The sequence below is a fragment of the Dioscorea cayenensis genome, unplaced genomic scaffold (assembly GCF_009730915.1).
Source record: "Dioscorea cayenensis subsp. rotundata cultivar TDr96_F1 unplaced genomic scaffold, TDr96_F1_v2_PseudoChromosome.rev07_lg8_w22 25.fasta BLBR01000987.1, whole genome shotgun sequence".
NCBI lineage: Eukaryota > Viridiplantae > Streptophyta > Magnoliopsida > Dioscoreales > Dioscoreaceae > Dioscorea > Dioscorea cayenensis.
The window spans coordinates 1,195-23,316 of NW_024087378.1; the positions used below are offsets into that span (position 1 = coordinate 1,195).

Sequence of the window (22,122 nt, forward strand, 5' to 3'; positions counted from 1 at the left end):
GTGACCGTTCATAGCTGTCCTCCTGTCTTGTTGGTGGTTAACATTCACATTTCTTGGTGCCTTTTATATCTGATTCACAACATATGGTCATTTGTCTGCGTTTCCAGACTCACCATATGTATCGGGTTCAAGGTGTGACATGATATAGCTTAATGATACTCAAAATGACACGCCCATCAAACTTCAACTTTGACTTCACAAAATAAAGCTTAATTCTACCATGCTTACTAACATGAGTTTTTCTTATATTTTATATTTAAGTGTAGTATGATTAAAGTAAAGGTTAATTCTTGAGAATGTGGTCATCCACAAACCTATTCTTTAGAGGTGAGTCAAAAGCCTCAATCTACAACATAAGAAATAAAACCACTATCATCTAGCTATTACGTTAGTTATGTTTGTTTGTTAATTTTATTTTATTTTTTGACTTTAGAAAAAAAATGTAAAAAATATTAATATTTTTAATCTTCGCAAAATAATTTAAATTTATAAAATTAGTGATAATTTTTTTACAATGTGGTCCACGAGGTCCTATATTAGCCTCAACCACTCATATTGAAAAGAAATCAAACTTTTGATCTTTGGTATGGAGGTCAAATATTTTGTTGTTCAACTATTATGATTTGTATCAAAAGGGAGAAAATCTCATTTCTAATGAACTCATGCTTTTAATTTAAAATCTATTTATTTGATAAATCAAGGAAATAGAGATACCAGGAGTGCTTTCATCATTTTTTTTTGTTACTAACAGACGACAAACGCGCTTTCCTCCGCAACCCTGGAAGGATGAAATCACTATTTCTCTCACGATGAACCCACAACAAGGCCTGTGAACAGTACACAAATAGTACTTGACTCAAGTGTACATTGCATGAACAGTATATGAAAAATACTGTCGGGGGAAAGATTCAAACCTTCGCCCTTCCCCTGCCCTGCTTACATCAGTTTTTTGTTTTTTAATAAAACTTATGAAAAATTTTTAAAAAAAATTACATACATATCTCTAGTATGCATCGCATTGCATAATATATATGTATTTCTTATAAAATTCAATTTGTTTCATATATGCATATTAGTAAATTTTTGTAGTATTGTATTTAAATAAATTTATAAAATTAAATTTAAAAATTAGCTATTAAAATAGGTATGTGAATAGATAATTTAGAGTGTAAAAAACTTCTAGAAATGGTGAGAGTATTATCCAACAGAAATACTGTCTTCTTTTATTAATTAATTTGGTGGGCAACATTAATGGTATTGTGCCCACACCATTAATATTGCCTTTTGGTCTTTTAGCTAAGTTGAGGATATTTAAAGACTCTCTCAAAGTCTTCCTTCTTAGTCAATAGACCTTATCTTCATGATAATGAAGATGACTAGGACGGAAATCTTCCACCATATCATTAGATTCTAATGATACATGTAATATATATTTATATATAGTCTATCCCATTGGCTTCTTTGTGAAAGCTTAACTAATTAAAGACATCGATTAAGAGCATAAATTAGGATTTAGATGAAATATTTCCTTAGGAGAATTTGACGTTTATAAAATTAGAAGAGTGGCCTTGGACTCATTTTGTTTCTTTCTTAAAGATTAGTTGATTAGTTAGGATGAAATTTAGATAGATAGGTGGATGTGAATGATTTACAAGGATTTTAATTAGTTATTATATATATATATATATATATGCATTTGTGAATAAACAGACTTGTTTGTAATTATTCATTATACCCATGCATTCTGAGAATCTTGATACTAATAATCAAGCTCAAATTAATATTAACACCCAATTTTTCTACAACTTACTTGATTAATCAAACTCAAAGCAAAATATAGCAAATGTTGCAGAGTATGACATTTGTAATCTAATCCAATTCATAAAATTTTTGGTATAAACACTCAAACACAGAATTTGAAACACAAGATCTCTCCACTTATTCACAGCAAGAATACAAAATCAAAGGAGGCCTAAATACCAAAACAAGTCTGAACACAGGTTTTCATGAGCTAACACAACAAACCCATCTCACAATGATATAAAAGAGGTGCTGGTATTGCATCTTTGCCGGTACATAGATAAAGAAATCCAAGCATGTTTTGTGATACATTTGAGAGCTCTACACAAGGCAACAATTGCACATGAAGTTGCAGAATGCAGGACTATAAAATATGTACAAATTAAGAAGGATAATCTCAAGAACCCAACAACGACAGCAACAACAACAACAACAACAACAACAACAACAACAACAACAACAAACAGTTTTCAGGTCCAACCGCTGACCAACTTCCTCCTCCTGGCTTTCAAGTCCACTACGATGACCGTGATATTATCCATGCTACCCTTTTCCATGGCAAGATAGGAGAGATAGTCAGCAGCGGCTTGAGCAGCAGAATCAGCTTCCTCACTCTTTTGGATGCGAGACGGCGTGGCAGTGGTACCAGCACTCTTCTTGTGCCAGAGCAGAATCCGTCTGCGGGCTGCATCGCATACTTCCTCACTGGACATGACATCCCATAAGCCATCACTAGCCAGAATTAGGCATTCATCTTCCCTTGCTCTTTCAACAACCGTGATTTCTGGGTCAGGAATGATCCATGGTTTCAAGTACTTGCACCCAATTGATCTTGACACTGGCAGCACTCCACAGACACAGTATCTATCAGAATGAATAACAACCTCACCTCCCTCAGCTTCAATTCTAGCATACTCGTCCTCCCTGTTTGGTTTATGATCGTTAGATAAAGCCACTGGTTGTTCCCCACGACAGAGGACTGCCCTAGAGTCCCCACAATTCGCAATGATAATGTGAGATGAACAAATAACAGCAACCAGAGCAGTAGATCCCACATTCTCTGGGGCAACGGGTTCTGACATGCCAGCAGAACCAGAAACCAGACTAATACTAATTTCCCCAGATACATCACTTGTGCTTCCGGCAGCGCCTCTACTGACTTTCCCACAAACCTCATCATCAACCTTGAGAAAACAATTGATGAAGGCCTTCTCCCACTGTTTCTGCCAATCATCCCCGGTGCTTGTTCCAATATTTTTCAACTCTTCAACCAATGCCAGATGGAGACGCTCCCGGCAATAGTTAGCAACCTGAGATCCACCATGCCCATCATAAACTCCAAAGAAATGACCAGACAGAGATATCAAATCAGGGATGATGCCATCCACAACAAGGTCAGCAGGTAGCATCGTCATCGGAATGTGAAAGAACCGGGGCACCGTCATCACCGCATCTTCCATTTGCGGCCTTTTCCCGCAGATTGAAACGGATCCCCACAGTGGCACATAATCCCGCAAAACCTACACAAATCACACATGTACATTCGGGTTCCAGTACTGTTTATATTCATAAAAAAGGGCGTTTGTTGTCATCGTTATTTATACAAATCACAACCAAAAAGGGTGCTAGCATTACAACAAAAAGATAATTAAAAAAACAAGTTTCTCAATATTTTTTTTCTTTGACAAAATTTATCTGCATTTGGAGTAAGATTGGACATGGATTGATTTTTGTTTGAATAAAAATGAATAAACCATTAATTTATTGAACTGAAAAAATTTTAAGTACAAAAAGAACTAAACAACAACTAGCAAGCAACAAAGGAACCAATAAAGAATAAGATAAAAAAGATTTATGAGACCATCATTAAGGGTAATGCACTCTTAAAGGTCAAACGATAAAACAACAAAGACAAAAATAAATAAATCACAGTTAAGTTGATGAAATCCACCAAATGGTGATATGGATTGTTTCGCAGCACAAGTTTTCAAAAAGGAGATTAAGAGTTTATACTAAATAATAAAAACTTTTACAGTCTCTTGTTAAGGAAGAAATTTTATTTTATTTTATTTGAAAAGAAAGTTTTAAAAGCAAAAAACAAATTTGGAAAGCTAAAGTCATACAGGCTAGCAAAGACGAGGTGACGGATGAGCTAGAGAGGTATAATGTTACTATAATAAATATTTAAAGTGGGTTATTTTAAGAATTGACCTAATAATTAATAGATAATATATATATAAACAAACTTCATAGATGTATACAAACAAAAATAGTGGCATTATGAATTAATAATATATACATATTCTCATAAAAACTATACTTACTAAGATCCAAAACCTTAAATCAAATGAAAGCATTATTAATTGAGTATAAATAAATACCAACTATAGAGATAAAATTATTTATATTTGAGATTTATTATTTGATTTTTTTTATGACGTAAATTAAAAAAAAATGTGTTGATCAATTGTTTTATAACAAATACACTTCTCATTTGTAAGATTTCATTTCTAAAACGATCAAGACAAACATGTTTGCTATAAGAAAAAAAAATTCAAATATTTAAAGCATTAATGCAAAATGTTTTCTACAGATATAAACTCTTGAGAAATTTTATTTGATTCCAGTATAATAAAAAGTATCTATTTAAAAGAAGCGATGAAACAAAAATGATTTATTAAAAAAAAAACGATAAAAGGGGCTAATATATATGTCCTTAAATAAATGTAATTATTTTCATATTAACAACCAACATTGTATTATATATACACTACACGGGATATATGTAAAAGCACATATTAGTAAGAGGTTTTATTAAATATATACAATAACATTTGATTTAGCGTTCAGGGTTTATTAAATATAATCATCATTCAATAATATTTGTTATAAAGAGGTGTACATATAATTTCCAATTTTAAAAGGTTGAATATGAAAAAAAATCGTTAGAACTTTTGGTCTAGTGGCACTGATGCCACTACGTAAAACTTGGTTCGTGGGACTCTCATTGATCAGGTTCAAAAGGGTCTCTAATATGGGAGCGGGCTTGCAACCCAATCTTTATAACGCCAGATGAGGGCGCATAACTGAATGATAAGAAATTGTATATTCACTTGTCACATATATTAAAAAAAATAGATTTTTTTTTTAAAGGTTATTTTAGAATTATATAAAATAGCTACAAAATTTATAAATGCATGTAAAAATTAGTTTTAATAATTCAATAATACGAAATGTGAGTTTCGAGGGATATATATATATATATATATATATAATTGTATAAGGGGTACATATAGGAAGAAAGAAAATATGTGTAAATTTGGAAATTATGACTTCATGTAACGAAATGTTCAAGGATTACCTCGTGACGCCCAAATTTCCTTGGAAGGTCTTTATGACCAAATTCGGGAACATTGCCAACTGCCGATAGAAGTAGCAAAGAATATTTTTATTAGGAAAACACACCAGAATAAGAAATTGAAAATAAAATAGATAGAATCCATGATTTTAAGAAATACCAAAAGATTCTGCAATTTCTTCGTCTTCCATGGGAACATTGCCAACTGCAGATAAAAGTAAAAATATTATATATTTTTATTAGCAACACACACCGCAACTAAAATTGAAACTAAAATAGAAGAATCCATGATTTTGAAAAATACCAAAAAATTCTGCAATTTCTTCATCTTCTGTGCTATTTGAGCAGAATTGAGAATGAACATTGGCATCATCCCACTCTAATCTCTCCCACCATTTCCTTTCACATTTAATCAATAGGCCTTGGTTGCTAACAATGTCCGGTTTGAATGGAAGCCTCTTCAAATTTGGACAGTCCTCCAAGTGAACCTTTGAAAGATGAGGGAAATCTATTGCACAACTGCTTATTTCCACTAGTTTTGGTAAACGAACTATTTTCAGATACTTTAGTTTGGGGAAAGTAGTGATGGCATCATCTTCTTTGTTTTCTCTCTCCTCTTCATTTACTAGCTCTTTCATCTTATAACAATCTTGTAATAATAAAGCATGAAGGAGCGGGAGATGGAAGACCCAATGAAGACTTGTCAAACTAAAGCATGCTTCAATTTGGACAATTTGAAGCATTGGAAAAACTTCTTTCGGCTCAATTGTCCAGACAAAGCTTCGCAAATTTTGGAGCTGATATAATCTAAGAAGCTTGAGACTTGTTTTAATTCTATTATTAATCACAAGGTTTTGAATGGCAACGGAAAAACTAATTTGTAGCTCCTTCGGGCCCCCATGCTCTTCACTTGTTAAACTACTGAAGTGAAGTGTCGACAAGCCATTAATATATTTAATATTAATGTTGACGATTGGCAAGTTGGAGAGTCGTTCTAGGATATAATTAGAAGATACACACATCCCTATACCTTTAACACCTCTCTTTCTCAATATAAACAATCCTTTTGATTCTACATACCCATATGGATAGACATCAAGCACCTGCAGGCTATGCAAACTTGACAAGAGCTCAACTTGTAATTCACCTAGAAACAGATATCCACAGAAAAGATATTTCAGTTTTTTCAAATTTCCTAGCTTGTTTGGAAGTGAATTGATTCTTGTGCATGATATGTCGAGAAACTCAAGATTACACAAATCCATGATTGAGGCTGGAAACTCGTGGATTCCTGTAAAAGATAGATTCAAGTATGCGAGATTTGACATTTGCTGGAAAAAGATTTTTGGTAGATTTTTCAACCCCCGATTATGTTGAATGTTCAAACTCAAGAGACTTGGGCACTCAAACTGCAACTCGGGCAAACAATTTAGATTACAGTTAACTATTGACACCCGTTCCAGCTGAAACCATGCCTCCACCTCCTCCGATGACAATTGTTCTGAGGTAATGTTTTGTCTAACAAACCATGGCTTGTGGCTACCACCCCCAGCTCTTGAGGCTATCCATTGAGCCATTTCATGTATTACTTCATGTACCTTAGCTACCCTTTTATTATCATGAGTTACTACCAAACTTGCTTCCTCCAGGATTTCAAGGATATAACATCCATGCATGTAAGCTTCAGATAAAGAATCAAAACAAGAGATCAGTCCAAACTCTAACCAGCATTTGATTAGATCTTCAGTTGAGATGAGCTTTTTTTAGGCCACAAACAAAAAAACATAAGAAACACTGTTGAAGAATTTCATTTGCTAGACTATCATAGCTGCTTCTCAAATATAAAAAAACATTGATTCACATAAACTTGAGCAAAGCCCACTCCACAGTTGATCGAGAATGAAATTCCACTCTGTTGTTGATGTCTTGTTTGACATAGCCTGCCCAACCATTACAAGAGCTAGTGGCAAGCCACCACATAAATTGGCCACCTCCCTTGCTGCTTCCTCTATAAAAAGGCTTACCTTCCAAATCCATTGCTAAATTTTTCTTTGAAAAAGCTGCCACCCTTCATCTTTGTCTAAGCATTCCAATTTAATCTTTTTGTTAGCTTTCATGCAATCACATACTTTATTTGATCGAGTGGTAAAAACTACTGTGTGCTTGTATAGAGTTGTTACATAACTCTCATCATGTGGATCAGGAATTCCAAGAACTGTGATGTCCAATTCCTCCCATAAATCATCTAGCAACAATAAGAAGTTTTTTTATATTTTTAAAAAAACTTGAAAAATAGTTTCTCTGCTGGGCCCGCACAATGACAACTGTTCAGCTATACAGTCACGAAGATCTTCAACATGAAGTTCATATGAAGCTTTAGCATGAATGACATAATCGAAGCCCATATTCCAATCATATATGGACCTTTCGATTTCTTTCAGGAGAGTGGTTTTGCCAATCCCACCCATACCATAAATCCCAATTATCCCAAATGTTTTATCTCCTAGGTAATCACGGATGACACGCAAATTGGACCCAGTCATTATGCCAACATTTGTGGTTGAGATTGGCATATCTATGATTGGTTTAGAAGGCCTCTTCTTTGCCAAAACACTCAGATGATTTTTTTCTTTCATCAATTCATCTATTTCTTTCTTTAATTTTGTTGCTTTTCTGCTGACATTTAATCTTGAATAAATATTTAGGGAGCAACATCCAGTGACACAACATCTACTAAAATCAATCACCAACTGATTTGTACATTGATCCATGTCCACAACCTGTATGTTGTCAATTCAAATTTAATGATAATAATGGCAGACAGAACTTTTAAATGTCTTATTAAAATACATATAAGTTGTTTGATGCTAGAAAATCAGATAAAGAAAAGCTAACCTCAAGTCTAATTACACCAGAGATCATTACACTAAATATTGCAATATTTTCCTTATATCATATCAGATAAAAAAAATTGCAAGTATATCAAAATGAATTGCCATTTAAGCGTACTCATATTGTATTTTCACTTGCTCCAAACCAATCGGGCACCATATTTATACATTTTTACTCTATGCAGTGACAATTTGATTCTCGATTTTGACAAATTTCAAGCATCAAATTAATGTAACAATTTCGGTAAGTTGATGATCATATAATTGATCAAATCACTAATCACATCTATTGCATTTTAAAAACTACTTTGTCATCCTGACTTTTTCTTGTTGTGGTAGACTCTCCTTCTTTGTATTCACAGGAATACATTGAATGCTTAGTGAATAGTTTCTTACAATATTACTAAATAGTATTAAAAAATTATAATTAGCTTCAATCTTAAAATATTCACTCCAACAAATATTAAGTAAAGCCTATTTTTGATAAAAGCTTTTAATTCAAAAACAAATTCAATAAATCAAACCCCCTGAAGACACAGTTTTCAAGACCCTGATCTAAAACCACCAACCAAGAGAATATGATAAATCAGGTATGGAGAGCAAATAGAAAATAAAACATAAGACTAAAAGTGTAAGAGAAGGAGATATAGATCAGGAATTACTTGTTGTAATAAATGCACAGAAACTACAGAGTAAACACAGGGACGCTGAGGGCCTTTCGTATGATAAGAACCTAAATTTGATCATCTCTATTGACATATGCAGCCATTAAAAGATTTGGTGCGAGTGTTTCATATTTATTTGAAATCAAGTAAATCAAGAAACTAGAAACTAATTATATGATGATGATGATGATGATGATGATATATACCTTGTCAAGCCATGCTTGCACTTTTTGAGTGCGTTGTTTGCCTTTCTCCTCCTGCAATTCAATCTCCCTCAGAACGCGATTTCTCATGGCCTTGAGATCTTCCATGGCGCCAACCAAATCCAACAGCCTCTCCTCGGCGTGCATCATGTCACCGGCCTCAATCCAGGATTTGAGAAAACCTGTGTGCCTTTTACTAAACTAGCCAACAACTTAATTTCTGGGGTAAAGAACATGCGTGCTATTAAAGTTCCATCCGGTTCTTGATTCTTCAAAATTTGTAGTTCTCTTTTTATTAATTTTTTTTAAATCCAAATAAATTTAAAATGACTATCTTGCCCTTGTAATGAAACCCATCTCAATCATGTGGCTGCTGTAGGGACCGTGCTGAGGCAAGATGGATCGGCTCGGACAAGACGTCGCGTAGGAGTGTCTTGATTCGGTACCGGCCTTTGCCAAAATGATAATTGGCCTAACTATAAGGGTATATATATTAATCAAAAAATAAATTCTAACCATAATCACAAGGATGAAAGGGAGATAATCTACTGAAGCACTGATGGTGTGTTTGGATGACATCAATGATTACCCTTGGTAGGGTAATCATTGATTCTAGCATCTCTTCACTTTGTTTGGATGTTTTTGTGCACGTATAATCGTTGAAGGGTAGAGTCATTACCTTCAGGCGTAAGTCATTCCCACGTATTGGGGAATCTCATCAATGAGATTTGAAATTACATTTTTACCCATTTCAAAATAAAAATATTATTTGTATATCCCAACTTAAAACCTAACAATCTTTAATTAACTTAAATAATTAACTTAATTAATTAAGTTAATACAATTAATAATTAATAAAACAATTAATTAAACTTAATTAATCCAGTTAATAAAATAATTGATTAACTTAATTAATAAAATAATAAGTTAATTAATTAATTAATTAATTAATTAACTTAATTAATTAAATTAATTAAATAAGTTAACAAAATAATTAATTGTGTTTAATTAATTAATTAACTTAATTAATTTAGTTAATAAAATAATTGATTAACTTAATTAATAAAATCATTAATTAACTTAATTAACATAATTAATTATGTTAATAAAATAATTAATTGAATTAACTTAATTAATTAAATAATTAATTAACTTAATTAATAAAACTATTAATTAACATAATTAATTAAGTTAATAAAATAATTAATAATCTTAATTAATTAATTAACCTAATTAATCAAGTTAATAAAATAATTAATTAACTTAATTAATTAAGTTAATAATTCTTAATTGTCATTAAACATATATACATAATTATTTTTTAAGAAAGATATAAAAGTAATTATCTCATATATCCTCCACTTGCCTTTTTACATTCCCAATGCATAATCCTCTCTAATCAAACATAGTTTTCATTCCTATCCCCTCTCCATTACCCCCATTCCCATTCCTCTCTTCATTACTCCCATTTCTATCTCCATTCCTATTCCGTCATCCAAACGCACCCTGAAAGTTTATAAGAAAAATCATGGGAATCAATTAAAAAAAAAAAGTTCTAAAGAGCTTTCAAGAACTTAATATGTCACCTATCTTGGTTTATTGCTCTGGCTAACAATCCTACTCCACCTCCCTCAATATTTAATGCCTCTTGTGGTCCTTTGTCAAAGGGGGTGTCCACCAAACAACCCAAATTATTTTTTTTATATATAAACTAATAAAAGTGAATTATTGAGATAAATATATTTAATAATAAATTTTAGTTTTATATTTCTAAACAATAATACAAATAAAAAAAAAAACCAAATTTTTGTATAAGTTTTTCCTCCAAAAAGTTATTTTTTTTCCAACATGATTTTAAATTTTAAAACTAATCTTAATTTGCTAACCACAATTGATTATACAATTTTTTTGTCTTTAAACCTTAAAAAAATAACCCACAAATTCTTGAAAATTTAACTCAACTGCAGCTAGTGTCATGGGTATGGTCCAATGTCCTAAAAGATAGACACAGAAGAAAGAGGTGCTAGCCTCATAAGTGCCTAAATTCACCCAAGCAAATAGCCGATATCAGACAAAACCAATTTGTGGGCTTATGACATGCCCACGAACCTAATCCTTGACATCCTCATCTAGGGGTCAAGGAAAGAGACACATGAGACTCAAAATCTTGTGCTTAAGAGAGTGGAGGTTGAAATCCTCTTCAAGGAATAATATGGAGAATGCTCATTGAATGAGCAATTCAATAACAGATTTTTTATCTAATCAATATCTTATCTGTTGATGCAAAGTATTCCGATGATCCCTATAATACAAGTCCGGATTGTTGGAATTGGAATAAGTTTGATAACTGATCAACAAATCTTGGTGCTCTTCTTTATCAAATGAAAAAGGAGTCAGTTTTATGAATTGGCACTACGGTCCGAAGGCCAACATGCTAGTGTCCCTTAAGAGGCTCTAATACCATGTATCATAGGTTGGGTTCACAAACCCAAAAGATTGATATGAAAGGGAAAAGTGCCTAGTCCCTTAAATACCCAGACTTGCCCTAGCACACAGACAATCTAGGAGTATACCCATTTTTAATTTTTCCTTTACTCCCACCCAGATTTCTTAGCGTTACACATAAATCTCTGATCTACTTCTCCCTATCTTGTTCAAGTTTTATTTTATTTTGCTTCTCCAATATTAGTTTCCCTACTCCTATGAAATGATTAAAAATCACTTATTGTTTTTTGCAATAAAACATGTTCTTGCATCTTAAATCTCAAAGCCAATACTACTTTCATACAGTGTGCCAAACTAATTTATTGTTATATATTTACAGCATAAGAAGAGTACAGTTGATCAACTTGCTCATGTCGGCACTAAAGGAATCCACTATATTATGATATAATAAAAGCATAAGAGAATCCTATGGACGCATGATAGTATATATAATCTCATTCTTCCCACTTGTAATACCAGAGACACACACATATATTTATATATATTGTCTCTTCTCAGCATTGCATATACTTAAAGACGTTCTCATACTCCGCAATAAAATAGTGTCATTGAACAGTGCCATCAACTTTTTACTGGAGCCTGACTAATAATTTTATAGCAAGCTCCTCTCCCTACATCTATTTTGGTCATATGTTTTTCAAACAATAGTCTAGTTAATAAATATGCTACCTTCTAGAGTCATCAATTTTAGTTCTCCTTATAAGACACTTTTCTAAAATCTGTTCCATATAGAAAGGTTCGAATGTTTAGGTTTTAATTTTTAATTTTTATTTTTATTTTATTTTATTTTATTTTATTTGCGCTAAAACAATATTTCAAAGATAACCCCTAAATGCGGACGAGAGGCATGATAGGTTTTCTCATGTGACTAGTATCTCAGCTAAGGCTGGCGCTGTCCATGACTCAGTGGACCCAAGTACTTTGTCTGGATCCAATTGGAGCATAGGCCAGCTGAACCCGACCCATTATGAGATGGATTCTGATGATCCATTGCTTCTTTGTGAGGTGGGCCACTTTATGGGCCATTCTCCTGCTCAGACTTCTGAAGCGTGTAATCCCTCTCCTTGGAAGGCTGGGCCGGATATTGGGCCTAAGGTTGGGCCGGTTAAGGTGAAGGAGGGGACTATAACTGGGGAGATTCATAAGTTGGGCCCTATCTCTCTAGGCCAGTTGGATTTGGAGAATTTGAATTTTAGCAATGAATCCTTGATGCCGGTTGTGCCCCCCTGTGGGTTTTAAATGGGATTTTTTAGCTGGGTTGGGTTCTGTCATCGGCAGCTAATCATTCTCTTATCTCAATTGACAGTTGGGCAAGGGGTTCTAAGGAGAATATTATCATACACTCCCCTTCGATTGTTAATGAGTCACCTGATAGCTTCTCTGAATCAGACGACTCGATTTTTGAGTTTGAGATGAACCTCAGGAAAATAATGCCTGATTTACTTGAGGGTTTCAAGGTAGATACCTCTATGCAACCCAAGGGGACTCGTAGGAGCGAGCGTAGAAAGAAGCCATCCTCACATTTTAAAGAAAAGGCTGGTTTTATTGTACAAAGGAGCGACCGTACAAAGAAGAAAGCATTGCGATGGGACGCCGAGGAAGGTACAACCTCTAAACCGCTTCTCATTTCTGATTGGACAAATACTCAACTTTCAAGTTATTGTGATGCATGTAGTATCTCTTTTACTGATTTTGCGAATGAATGCTTTAATCATATCCGCAAGTTAGAAAAATCTCTTAGTGCCCCGTTGCAGGAGCAAGCGTCCTCCTTGGAGGATCGTGTTGCATAATGTTTTCTTATGAATATCATCTCTTGGAATATTAGGGGCTTAGGGAGACCGGCTAAGCAGTTTCTGGTTAAGGATTTTTTACATATGCATTTTGCTGACATTTGTTGTCTCCAAGAATCCAAACTTGAAGAAATTACTCAAGCTTTTTAGCGGGAGATCGGTGGGAGTAGATTGGACCAATTCTTCTTTGTTCCAGATCGTTGTATGGCAGGTGACATCATCGTAGGATGGAATAGCATGATCCTTTTTGGTAAACTTTTATCGATGGGTACTTTCAGCTTAATGGTGGAATTTTGCTCTAAATGCGAGAACTTGACCTGGCGGTACACGTCTGTTTATGGGCCTAATGCAAGGGCATTGAAACATGCATTCTGGAAGGAATTAAGGGAGAATGCTAGTGCGCCAGAGATCCCATGGACCATCTGTGGTGACTTTAATGCAATCTTTGATGTGTGGGACAAAAACAAGGAACCACCCAACTTGGAGGATATTAGAATGGCGAATAATTTCCTACATGATATGATGTTACAGGAGCCTCCTTCGGTGGGGAGAAGATTCTCGTGGACCAATGGTCAAGCAGACCCAACTTGGGTGAAACTGGATCGCTTCATTGTTAACTGTGTATGTGTGAATTTGTTGATCCAGAACAATTTTCCGAGGGTGGGGTCGGATCATGTGCCTATCCGACTTGAAGTGGGTAATCACTACTCTAATCCACGACTTTTTAGGTTCGAGCAGGTTTGGTCCACTGCGGAAGGTTTTCAGGATTTAGTTGAGCAGTGGTGGACGGAATGCTCTGCCCATGGTTGAGGTGCTTTTATTCTTGAAAAAAATGTGGCTAGGCTTAGGGGCCGTCTGCGTCATTGGACGAAATTTTCCTTTAATTCCATCAAGCTCAAGAAACTGAACCTTTTGCACGAACTTGAAAATTTTGACTTGCTGAAAGAACACATACGCCTATCTGAGTAGGAGTTTAAACAGGAGGAGGATCTTACTTTGAAGTTAAGTAACATTCATAAATAAGAGGAGATTTACTAGAAGCAAAGATCTAGGCTTTAATGGTTACAAGAAGGGGATGAAAACACCAGCTTTTTCCATACGGTGGCTAATGGGCGCAAAAACCGGAACTTCATTCCTAGTATTAGCCACAATGGTGCTGCATTCATTGACCTTAAGGATATTGGGAAGATTTTCTTGGGTCGCTTTCAACAGCAATTTGGTCAAAAGCGGGCATCCCATTTCAAGATCGACTTTCACAAGCTGCTGACTAACAAGTTGCAGGTCGATTTGTCTCAGTTGCAATGGGCATTCTCGCTTGATGAGATCAAAGTGGCGGTGTTTGAACTTGGAAGAGATAAAGCACCGGGCGCTAATGGTTTCTCCCTATGGTTTTTTTGCCAATTTTGGAAGACTACCAAATTGGATCTTTTACAGCTGTGTGAGAATTTCTTCTTTAGGAGAGCTAACCTGGAAAGAATTAATTGGGCTAGTATTGCCCTTATCCCAAAGGTTGAGATGCTGGAGTACCCGGGGGATTACCAACCGATCAGCTTAATCAATTCCTCTTTGAAAATTCTGTCAAAAATTGTAGCGTCTCGCCTAAGTAGAGTCATTAACTCTCTTGTGGACACAGATAAAGTAGCTTTTTGAAAGGCCGTTGCATTTTGGATAATATTGCCACGATGGAGAAACTACTCTTCAGTCTTCAGAAATGGAGACTCCCAGGGCACATTTTGAAATTGGATTTTACTAAGGCATTTGACTCAGTTGATTGGGACTTCCTTCTTGAGATTCTTTCTGCTAGGGGATTTGGGGAAAGATGGGTGGGCTAGATCAAGCGTATTCTCTACTCCTCGAAGGCTTCCATCCTTGTTAATAGTTCGCCAACTAGTTATATCCGCTATCAACGTAGACTGATGCAAGGCGATCCGTTGTCCCCATTACTATTTGTCTTAGTTATGGATGCCTTGAGTGCAATGTTCTCCCATGCTCAGATGCTCTCGATTCAAATATTTTAATTGGGGGTACCACTTGGGGAGTTCGGGAGTCACTGTAATCTCTACTATATGGATGATCTTTTAATTATGACTTCGGGTGGACTGGAAGACCTTAGGATCATTAAACTAATTCTTTATTTGCTCAAAGGCATGACGGGGTTAGCAACCAATTTCTTAAAAACCTGTCTCTACTCAAGTAGGTTGAGTGAACTTCTTGGATCGGCAGCTGCTGATACCTTGCGTTGTGATGTTGGCTTACTGCCAGTCACTTACTTGGGCATTCATGTCTCTGGTAGGAGACCTCATAGAATAGATTGGGAGGGAATCATTCTTAAGGTGTGCATAAGGCTTGCTTCTTGAAAAGTGAAACACCTTTCCTTAGGAGGCCGCCTTACGCTTGTGAATTGTGTTCTTTCGGCGATTCCAACGTACTAGATCTCTAATTTTCGATTACCCTGCTGGGTCATTAAAAATATTGACACCATCAGAAGGGATTTTCTATGGTTAGGACTAGATTTGGACCTCCCGGGCTACCGATTGGTCTGCTGGAAAAACCTGTATTGACCTCGGGATCAAGGTGGTTAGGGTATTCTTGATCTGTCATATTTCAATCAGGCACTTTTGGGGAAGTGGTGGTGGAAGTACAAGATGGACCCTTCCTGGAGTGGAGCGAAAGTGATACATTTCAACTATGGGGGTCCCATTGGAATTATTGTCCCACCCCGATAGGTAGAATATCATATTTCTGGAGAAGGTGTTGAGCTATCTGCCAGCACTTAGAGGTTGCATCTCGGTTGATGTTAACACTGGAGAGGATACCCAGTTTTGGAAAGATCGCTGGCTAGCTGGGCGAGCATCCATGTACCTATGGCCGGATAGGTACATAGTCTACAACCCAATGGTTTGGTTCGTGAGCTTCTTCATTTATTGGACTAGCCTCCCTTTTCTGATTTTGGGGATATTTTACTTATTCATGAGCGGCTGCGTGCATCTGCTAGGGCAACTAGGGATAAAAAGAGGTGGAGCCTTATGGGAAACATGATTTTCTCAGTTAAATCTTTTTATAATTTTCTCATTGACAGTGGGTTCAGATGCCAAGTGGCGAAGTTCTTTTGGCGCAACTAGTGTCCAAAGAAAATCAACCTCTTCAACTGGATGGCTTGGCAAAACAAAATTCTCACGCTGGAGAATCTTGCATGCAAAAGATGTAACAGGATGTTGATCGACACTTGTGTCCTATGTCATTCGGGGACCGAATCTGTAGACCACCTCTTCGTTTAGTATCCTTTCTCCATACTGGTGTGGGATTACTTCCTCAAATTGCTCCAATTTCCAACAAAATAGGATTTTTGTGACGTTTGACATATGTCATAAAATAGCAAAAAATCATCGGAATAACTCTATACCAACTTTTGTAACAAATGTAGATAATATGTCACAATTGCCACAGTCGGCATAATTTGTTGTGACATTTCCAAGAAACTTCGGTACCTATATATTCCAACATTTATTTTGATATTTTTCCAACATTTGTAAGTAGTCTTAATATGGATTTTATTCCAACATTTGTATATAGCTTAAGCAACACTTTTTTTATTTTTTTACAACATTTGTATATGTCACCACAAGTTTTTATCACATTAATTTTGAAATATTGCAATATTTATAATTATTGTTATAGAGGTTATATAATAACATTTGTTAAAGGTCTTTTAAATTACTTATATCGACTTTTTGTAAACATTGGTTTAATAAAATATCAATTATATATGAATACCAATTTAAGTCGATATTTGTCAATGTTAGTAAAAGTTATTAATCTTATCTAATTTTAAAATTAAGTGTCATTTATAAATGTTGGTATAAGAATATTGTATAATTTTTCACAAGATTAATTTAAACAATATTTATATATGATTTAATTAAATAAAATATGAGATATAATTTAAATTCTATAAACTTAATTTGCATAATTTAACAAAATATTAATAAAAATTATTCATCAAGTAGCATTAAAACACTAATTAAAATAATGCCAACATTATCGACAAATATTTAAAAAATAACTTTCAAACATTATAATAAGCTAAGGCTTCAATCCGTATAATTGCATGTCTTTAAATTTGTCATGATGATCTCTTATCTACAAAATAAAATATACAAATACATTAGTGTCTATCTAAATCAATTATTAAAGAAAAAGAGATAAATAAATAATATAATTTATAATTTTAAAAATTTAAAAATAATTAAAACAATGTCAAAATGATCTATAAATCTTTAAAAAATAACTTTCCAATATTATAATAAAGCTAAGGTTTCAATCCGTATAATTGACTTTAAATTTATTATAGTGATTTCTTATCTGCAAAATAAAATATACAAATACGTCAGTGTCTATCTAAATCAATTAATAAAAAAAGAGATAAATAAATAATGCAATTTATAATTTTAATAATTTAAAAATATAATAAGATGATATTATAAAAATTGTACTGATCATTATCGCTAAAATGAAATTGAATGGCTAATTGAGAACGAGGACTACTTGTAGCATCTCCTGCCTACAAAATTTTTTTCATTTAATAAAGTAAAGGTAATATAACAATAAAATTTAAATTAAATGTAAACATATATGATATATTAGAATCGATGATACAAATTTGAAATACAAATAAAAAATAAAAAATAAAACCATGTGAAGCATATATAATTTGCATAAAAAAAATACAAATAAGCTATTTTAATATTGAAGGAGAATATATAATTTATCTCAGTTTATGTATGTGTGTTATAACCATAATAAGAACATTTAAATAATTTAACTTGGAATAAAATGATGAAATATAAAACTTCAACAAAGTTATGTGTGAGCCATAATAGTACAAAGAACACTATAAGAAATTAAAATTATATAAGGGGCAAATTATAAAACTTCACCAAAACTATATGTGTGTCCTCTTAAGTATAGTAAGAACCCTATAAAAAAAAAGGGGACAAATTGTAAAACTTCAACAAAACTAGGATTAAATAAAAAAAACTAAGTGGCAATTTCAAGGATTGAAGCCTCGCATCCATGTCATGACCACCCCATCATCACTATCCACAAGGAGAAAAACCAAAACATATTTTAATTTTCAATAAAAAGGGGATGTTTTGGAGATCTCATCCCAATTAATTCAATATTCTTCTTCTTTTCTCTTAAAAAATATTCTCAAACCCTAGAATCAGATTAATTAAATTCTCATACTTGTTTTCATAACAAAAACTAATTAAAAAATTAATCAACTATCAATCATTTACCAAAATGAATAACAAGTTAAATATTTAAATAATATTTCAAGAAAAACAATGCTAAAAAATATTATGATATAAAGAAAAATCGAGATACTTATTTATCTCATGACAAAAACTTTATTTTTGGTTTTTTGCACTATTGGGGTTTTTTCTTGTCTATATATAGATCATGAATCTATACGCCGCGTAGGTTTTGGCGCTTATAAAAAAAATTGCTGCATAATTTTTGGTACTCTTGAAATTAAAATATTGATGCTTTTATTTCCCTTAAATACCACTTTTTTCAATTTTGAATTATCATTCATATTTTTTGAATATAGATATACACATATCCTAACTTAAAATGGTGTTTTCAAATATGTCATAATAAATTGATGTAATTAAAGTCATATTGGATTATGACATTTGTTACATAGGTCATAACAAGCGTCTTAACAAATAATATTGTACTGACATTTCTTTCAATGTTGCTAAAATCTTCAAAAATATCACAAAATAAAAACCTTTTGTGACTATAAGTAGAAATGTTATTATAAATGTAGGAATAAATAAAAGTATACCAACATTTATCACAATTATCGCTTAAAAGTCATTTTAATGGTTTGTAGTGACATTTGTCAAAAATGTTACTTTAAAAATGTCACAATAAGTGTTTTTTGTTGTAGTAATTTCTTTGTTCATTAAGAAACTATCATGTAAAGCATACCAACCCAGGCAATGCTGAAGAAACACAAGCACCAACAGTGAAATCCTTGATAGCCCAATCCTTTCATTTCTTGAACAACAAAGCCTCATTTCTTGTCATCCCTTCCTGGAACATCCATATCCATCCAACCATCTATCAATCCATGAAAACAAACCAACTTGGGTTTGGGAATGTATCGGGTCAGATCCTTTAAGGACCATGATTGGGATCCAATCCAACAGGGAAACAGGCTTGATTTCGGATCATCCTTTAAACTAATCCATTTTATTTTCTATTTATTTGACTAATTACCTTGCATTATCAGCATAAATTAGGAAAAAATATAAAATATAAATCCAATTAATGTACTTTGCTATTTGTATTTATTTTCATAACTAATATTAGCACTATTTGGATCAAATGATAAATGTAGTAAAATTTACATGATCATACAACAATAGAAATAAAAACTCACAATAAACTATGGAAGTAAGAAATGGAAAGATTGAAAAGGAGTATATTTTATTATCAAACCAAACAGACTTGCAGATAGCAACAAAGAGCAACCACTAGAAAACGCAATCAGTGCTCTCACAGCCAAAGTATCGAATCTCAAAATAGGAGATTCTACAGAAGATAAGACGGTCATCAAAGCACCACCAAGAAACTTGTTTGTTTGGGCTGACCCAAGAAAGCAAGTTCAAGCATACAAAGAAAAGCATGGCCACTAAAAGACAAATCACAGCTCTTCCAGCTCATGATGTCATCAGGGGATATCACACAAACATCTTCAAAAAGTATAAGAAGAAGACTGAGAAGTCAAACAGTGTGGTTATAGATCAACTAGTAGATCCTGCATCACCCCAAAGTGAAATAACGATTCAATATTTCCATCCCTACGGAACCAACATCACAAAAAAATAAAAAAATAAAAAAATTCGAAGAAAATAAAAAAAATTAAAAGAACAAGATCAAAAAATATGATCAAATTTTTATCAACCAAGTATTGCAACATGGCAATGTAAATACAATTAGTTAAAGATTCACAAGATCTTCGATGGATTAAGAACCCCAAAAAAATGAAAATAAAAAACTCAACTTCAATCAAGTATGAGGAAGTGGTAACGGATTGAAGATATAAGGCAAAAGATGAAAGACATGTAGTGACAACAGAGGAAGAGAGAGAGAGAAAGATAGAGAGAGAGACGCCCTAGTAATAGTAACGATGATAGTAAGAAGGATTACAAAAGAATTGAGATTGTCATGGTATTTATTTGTAATTTTGGCTTTTATCCCTTTATAAAATTTAAATTAAATTTCAATAAGTTAAGATTATTTAAAAAATTTATACATATATTTTTATTTAATTAAAATAGGGTTAAGTTTTAAAAACTTATTATCTAAACTTATTAAAATCTTCCTGGAATTAGTTGGTGATAACTGCTCTAAAAAAAAAAAAGAAAGAAGGGAGAAATAGGTAGTCTCCTGAGGGACCTGTGGAGCGACGCCGGTGACTGAGGGGGGAGGTGGAGAAAAGTAAGGTTTCAGTCGAGAAGGACAGTGAGAGGTCAGTGACGCAATGACATCTGGGGGAAACGAAAGGAGAGGAAACTCGCGCACAGGAAAGGTCGTATGCCCAAGCTGTGAGCTCCCCTTCTTCGAAGGGTTCGAAGGCAAAGAGCAATAGGAGCGTGATTGGTGCTTCATCGGAGGGTAAGAAGGGTGCTGGGTCACTAGCGGGTTCTAAACAGCCTCGCTCGCCGACGAAGGCTACATGCGGACGGTGCTTCAAATCCTCCCACAAAATGGCGGATTGTCTACATCAAGTCGTCTGCCTGCGCTATGCGTGTATAGGCCATATGGCAGCTAGATGCCCGGTGGTTCCTCAGCGTAGCCCGCACAAGAAACGGATCCACGTTCGATCAAAACTCTCGGAGGTGCAAGTCAAGGAGACTTCACGAGCAGTGGAGTGACCCAGCGGCAACCCGAACAATAACGTCTCTCAGCCGGTTGTAGTCACCCAGCGGAATCATAAGACCTCAATCTCCCTCTCTCTATCACCGGAGATTGAGAAAGTACGTGAAGACTTAGCTAAAGTGGCTGTGCTTTCCGTGGTGGAGGAGTTTGTCAACGAGTCCAGTGTGCTAGAGATTGCACTGGTGGTTCTTAATTGCAAATTGGCCTAGCCGATCACGCCGATGAATGAATGCACATTCCTGGTGCCGTTGGCGAACAGGGAAGAGGTGAAGGAGATCTGTAAGATGGGTACGTTCAAGGTGGATACCAAAAATGGACCTTGCTCTCTTAAGGTCGCACCGTGGTCAGCGGAGCTGGAGGCTGAAGGTCGCGCGACCGGGGATGGTCATTGGGCTCTGATCTGGAATTTACCTTTGCATGCATGGTGCTGGGAGGTCATTGTGGAGGTCCTAAGGCCGGTAGCAGAACTCGTTATTCTTTCCCATGCGACGGTCCCCCATAAGAAGTTTATTACTACATTGATCCGGCGCCAGAGGGGAGCTGTGCTGCCTATGGAGGTGGAGTGCAGCCTGGGTATGAGGAAGTACCAGGTTTTCATCATGGCGGACAAAGGTGCTTTCGCAAAGTTTCGCAGAGACTTGGGACGTTACGTCCTACCCGTTGTGGATGAGGTGGCTGAGTTGCAGAGATCATCGGGAGGCAAGTACACTAACACCATCCCATTGGAGGAGAAGGGCAAGTAGAAAACTAAGGGTGAGGTGCCATTGTTCGGGCGTAAAGATAACAGGGGACATAACTGTGACTCGGAGGTTGAGCGTTGCTCCCCCGAAGGGGTGACGAGTGGTCGCACGGTTGATCCCATTTCGGTGGTTGAGCGGTGCTCCCCTGACCGGCAACCTTCTTGGACTGATGGTCATCCAGAGTTTAGGAAAAGAGCTACGAGATCTACGGTGT

The 22,122-nt window shown here is 34.7% G+C and overlaps 2 protein-coding genes across 2 annotated transcripts; both read right to left on the bottom strand.

The window, feature by feature from the left end:
* Positions 1 to 2,036: 2,036 nt before the first annotated feature.
* Positions 2,037 to 6,917, bottom strand: LOC120255411 (disease resistance protein RPS2-like). The gene is made up of 4 exons (XM_039263239.1): positions 5,463 to 6,917; positions 5,319 to 5,363; positions 5,162 to 5,220; positions 2,037 to 3,320 (listed from the first exon to the last, which is right to left on the bottom strand). The coding sequence occupies exons 1-4, from the start codon at positions 6,832 to 6,834 to the stop codon at positions 2,271 to 2,273; spliced, it is 2,526 nt and encodes an 841-aa protein (XP_039119173.1). The 5' UTR covers positions 6,835 to 6,917; the 3' UTR covers positions 2,037 to 2,270.
* Positions 6,918 to 7,015: 98 nt separating this feature from the next.
* Positions 7,016 to 9,168, bottom strand: LOC120255410 (putative disease resistance protein At1g63350). The gene is made up of 3 exons (XM_039263238.1): positions 8,921 to 9,168; positions 7,444 to 7,938; positions 7,016 to 7,207 (listed from the first exon to the last, which is right to left on the bottom strand). Exons 1-3 carry the CDS (start codon positions 9,065 to 9,067, stop codon positions 7,016 to 7,018), a joined length of 834 nt encoding a protein of 277 aa, XP_039119172.1. The 5' UTR covers positions 9,068 to 9,168.
* Positions 9,169 to 22,122: the final 12,954 nt, after the last annotated feature.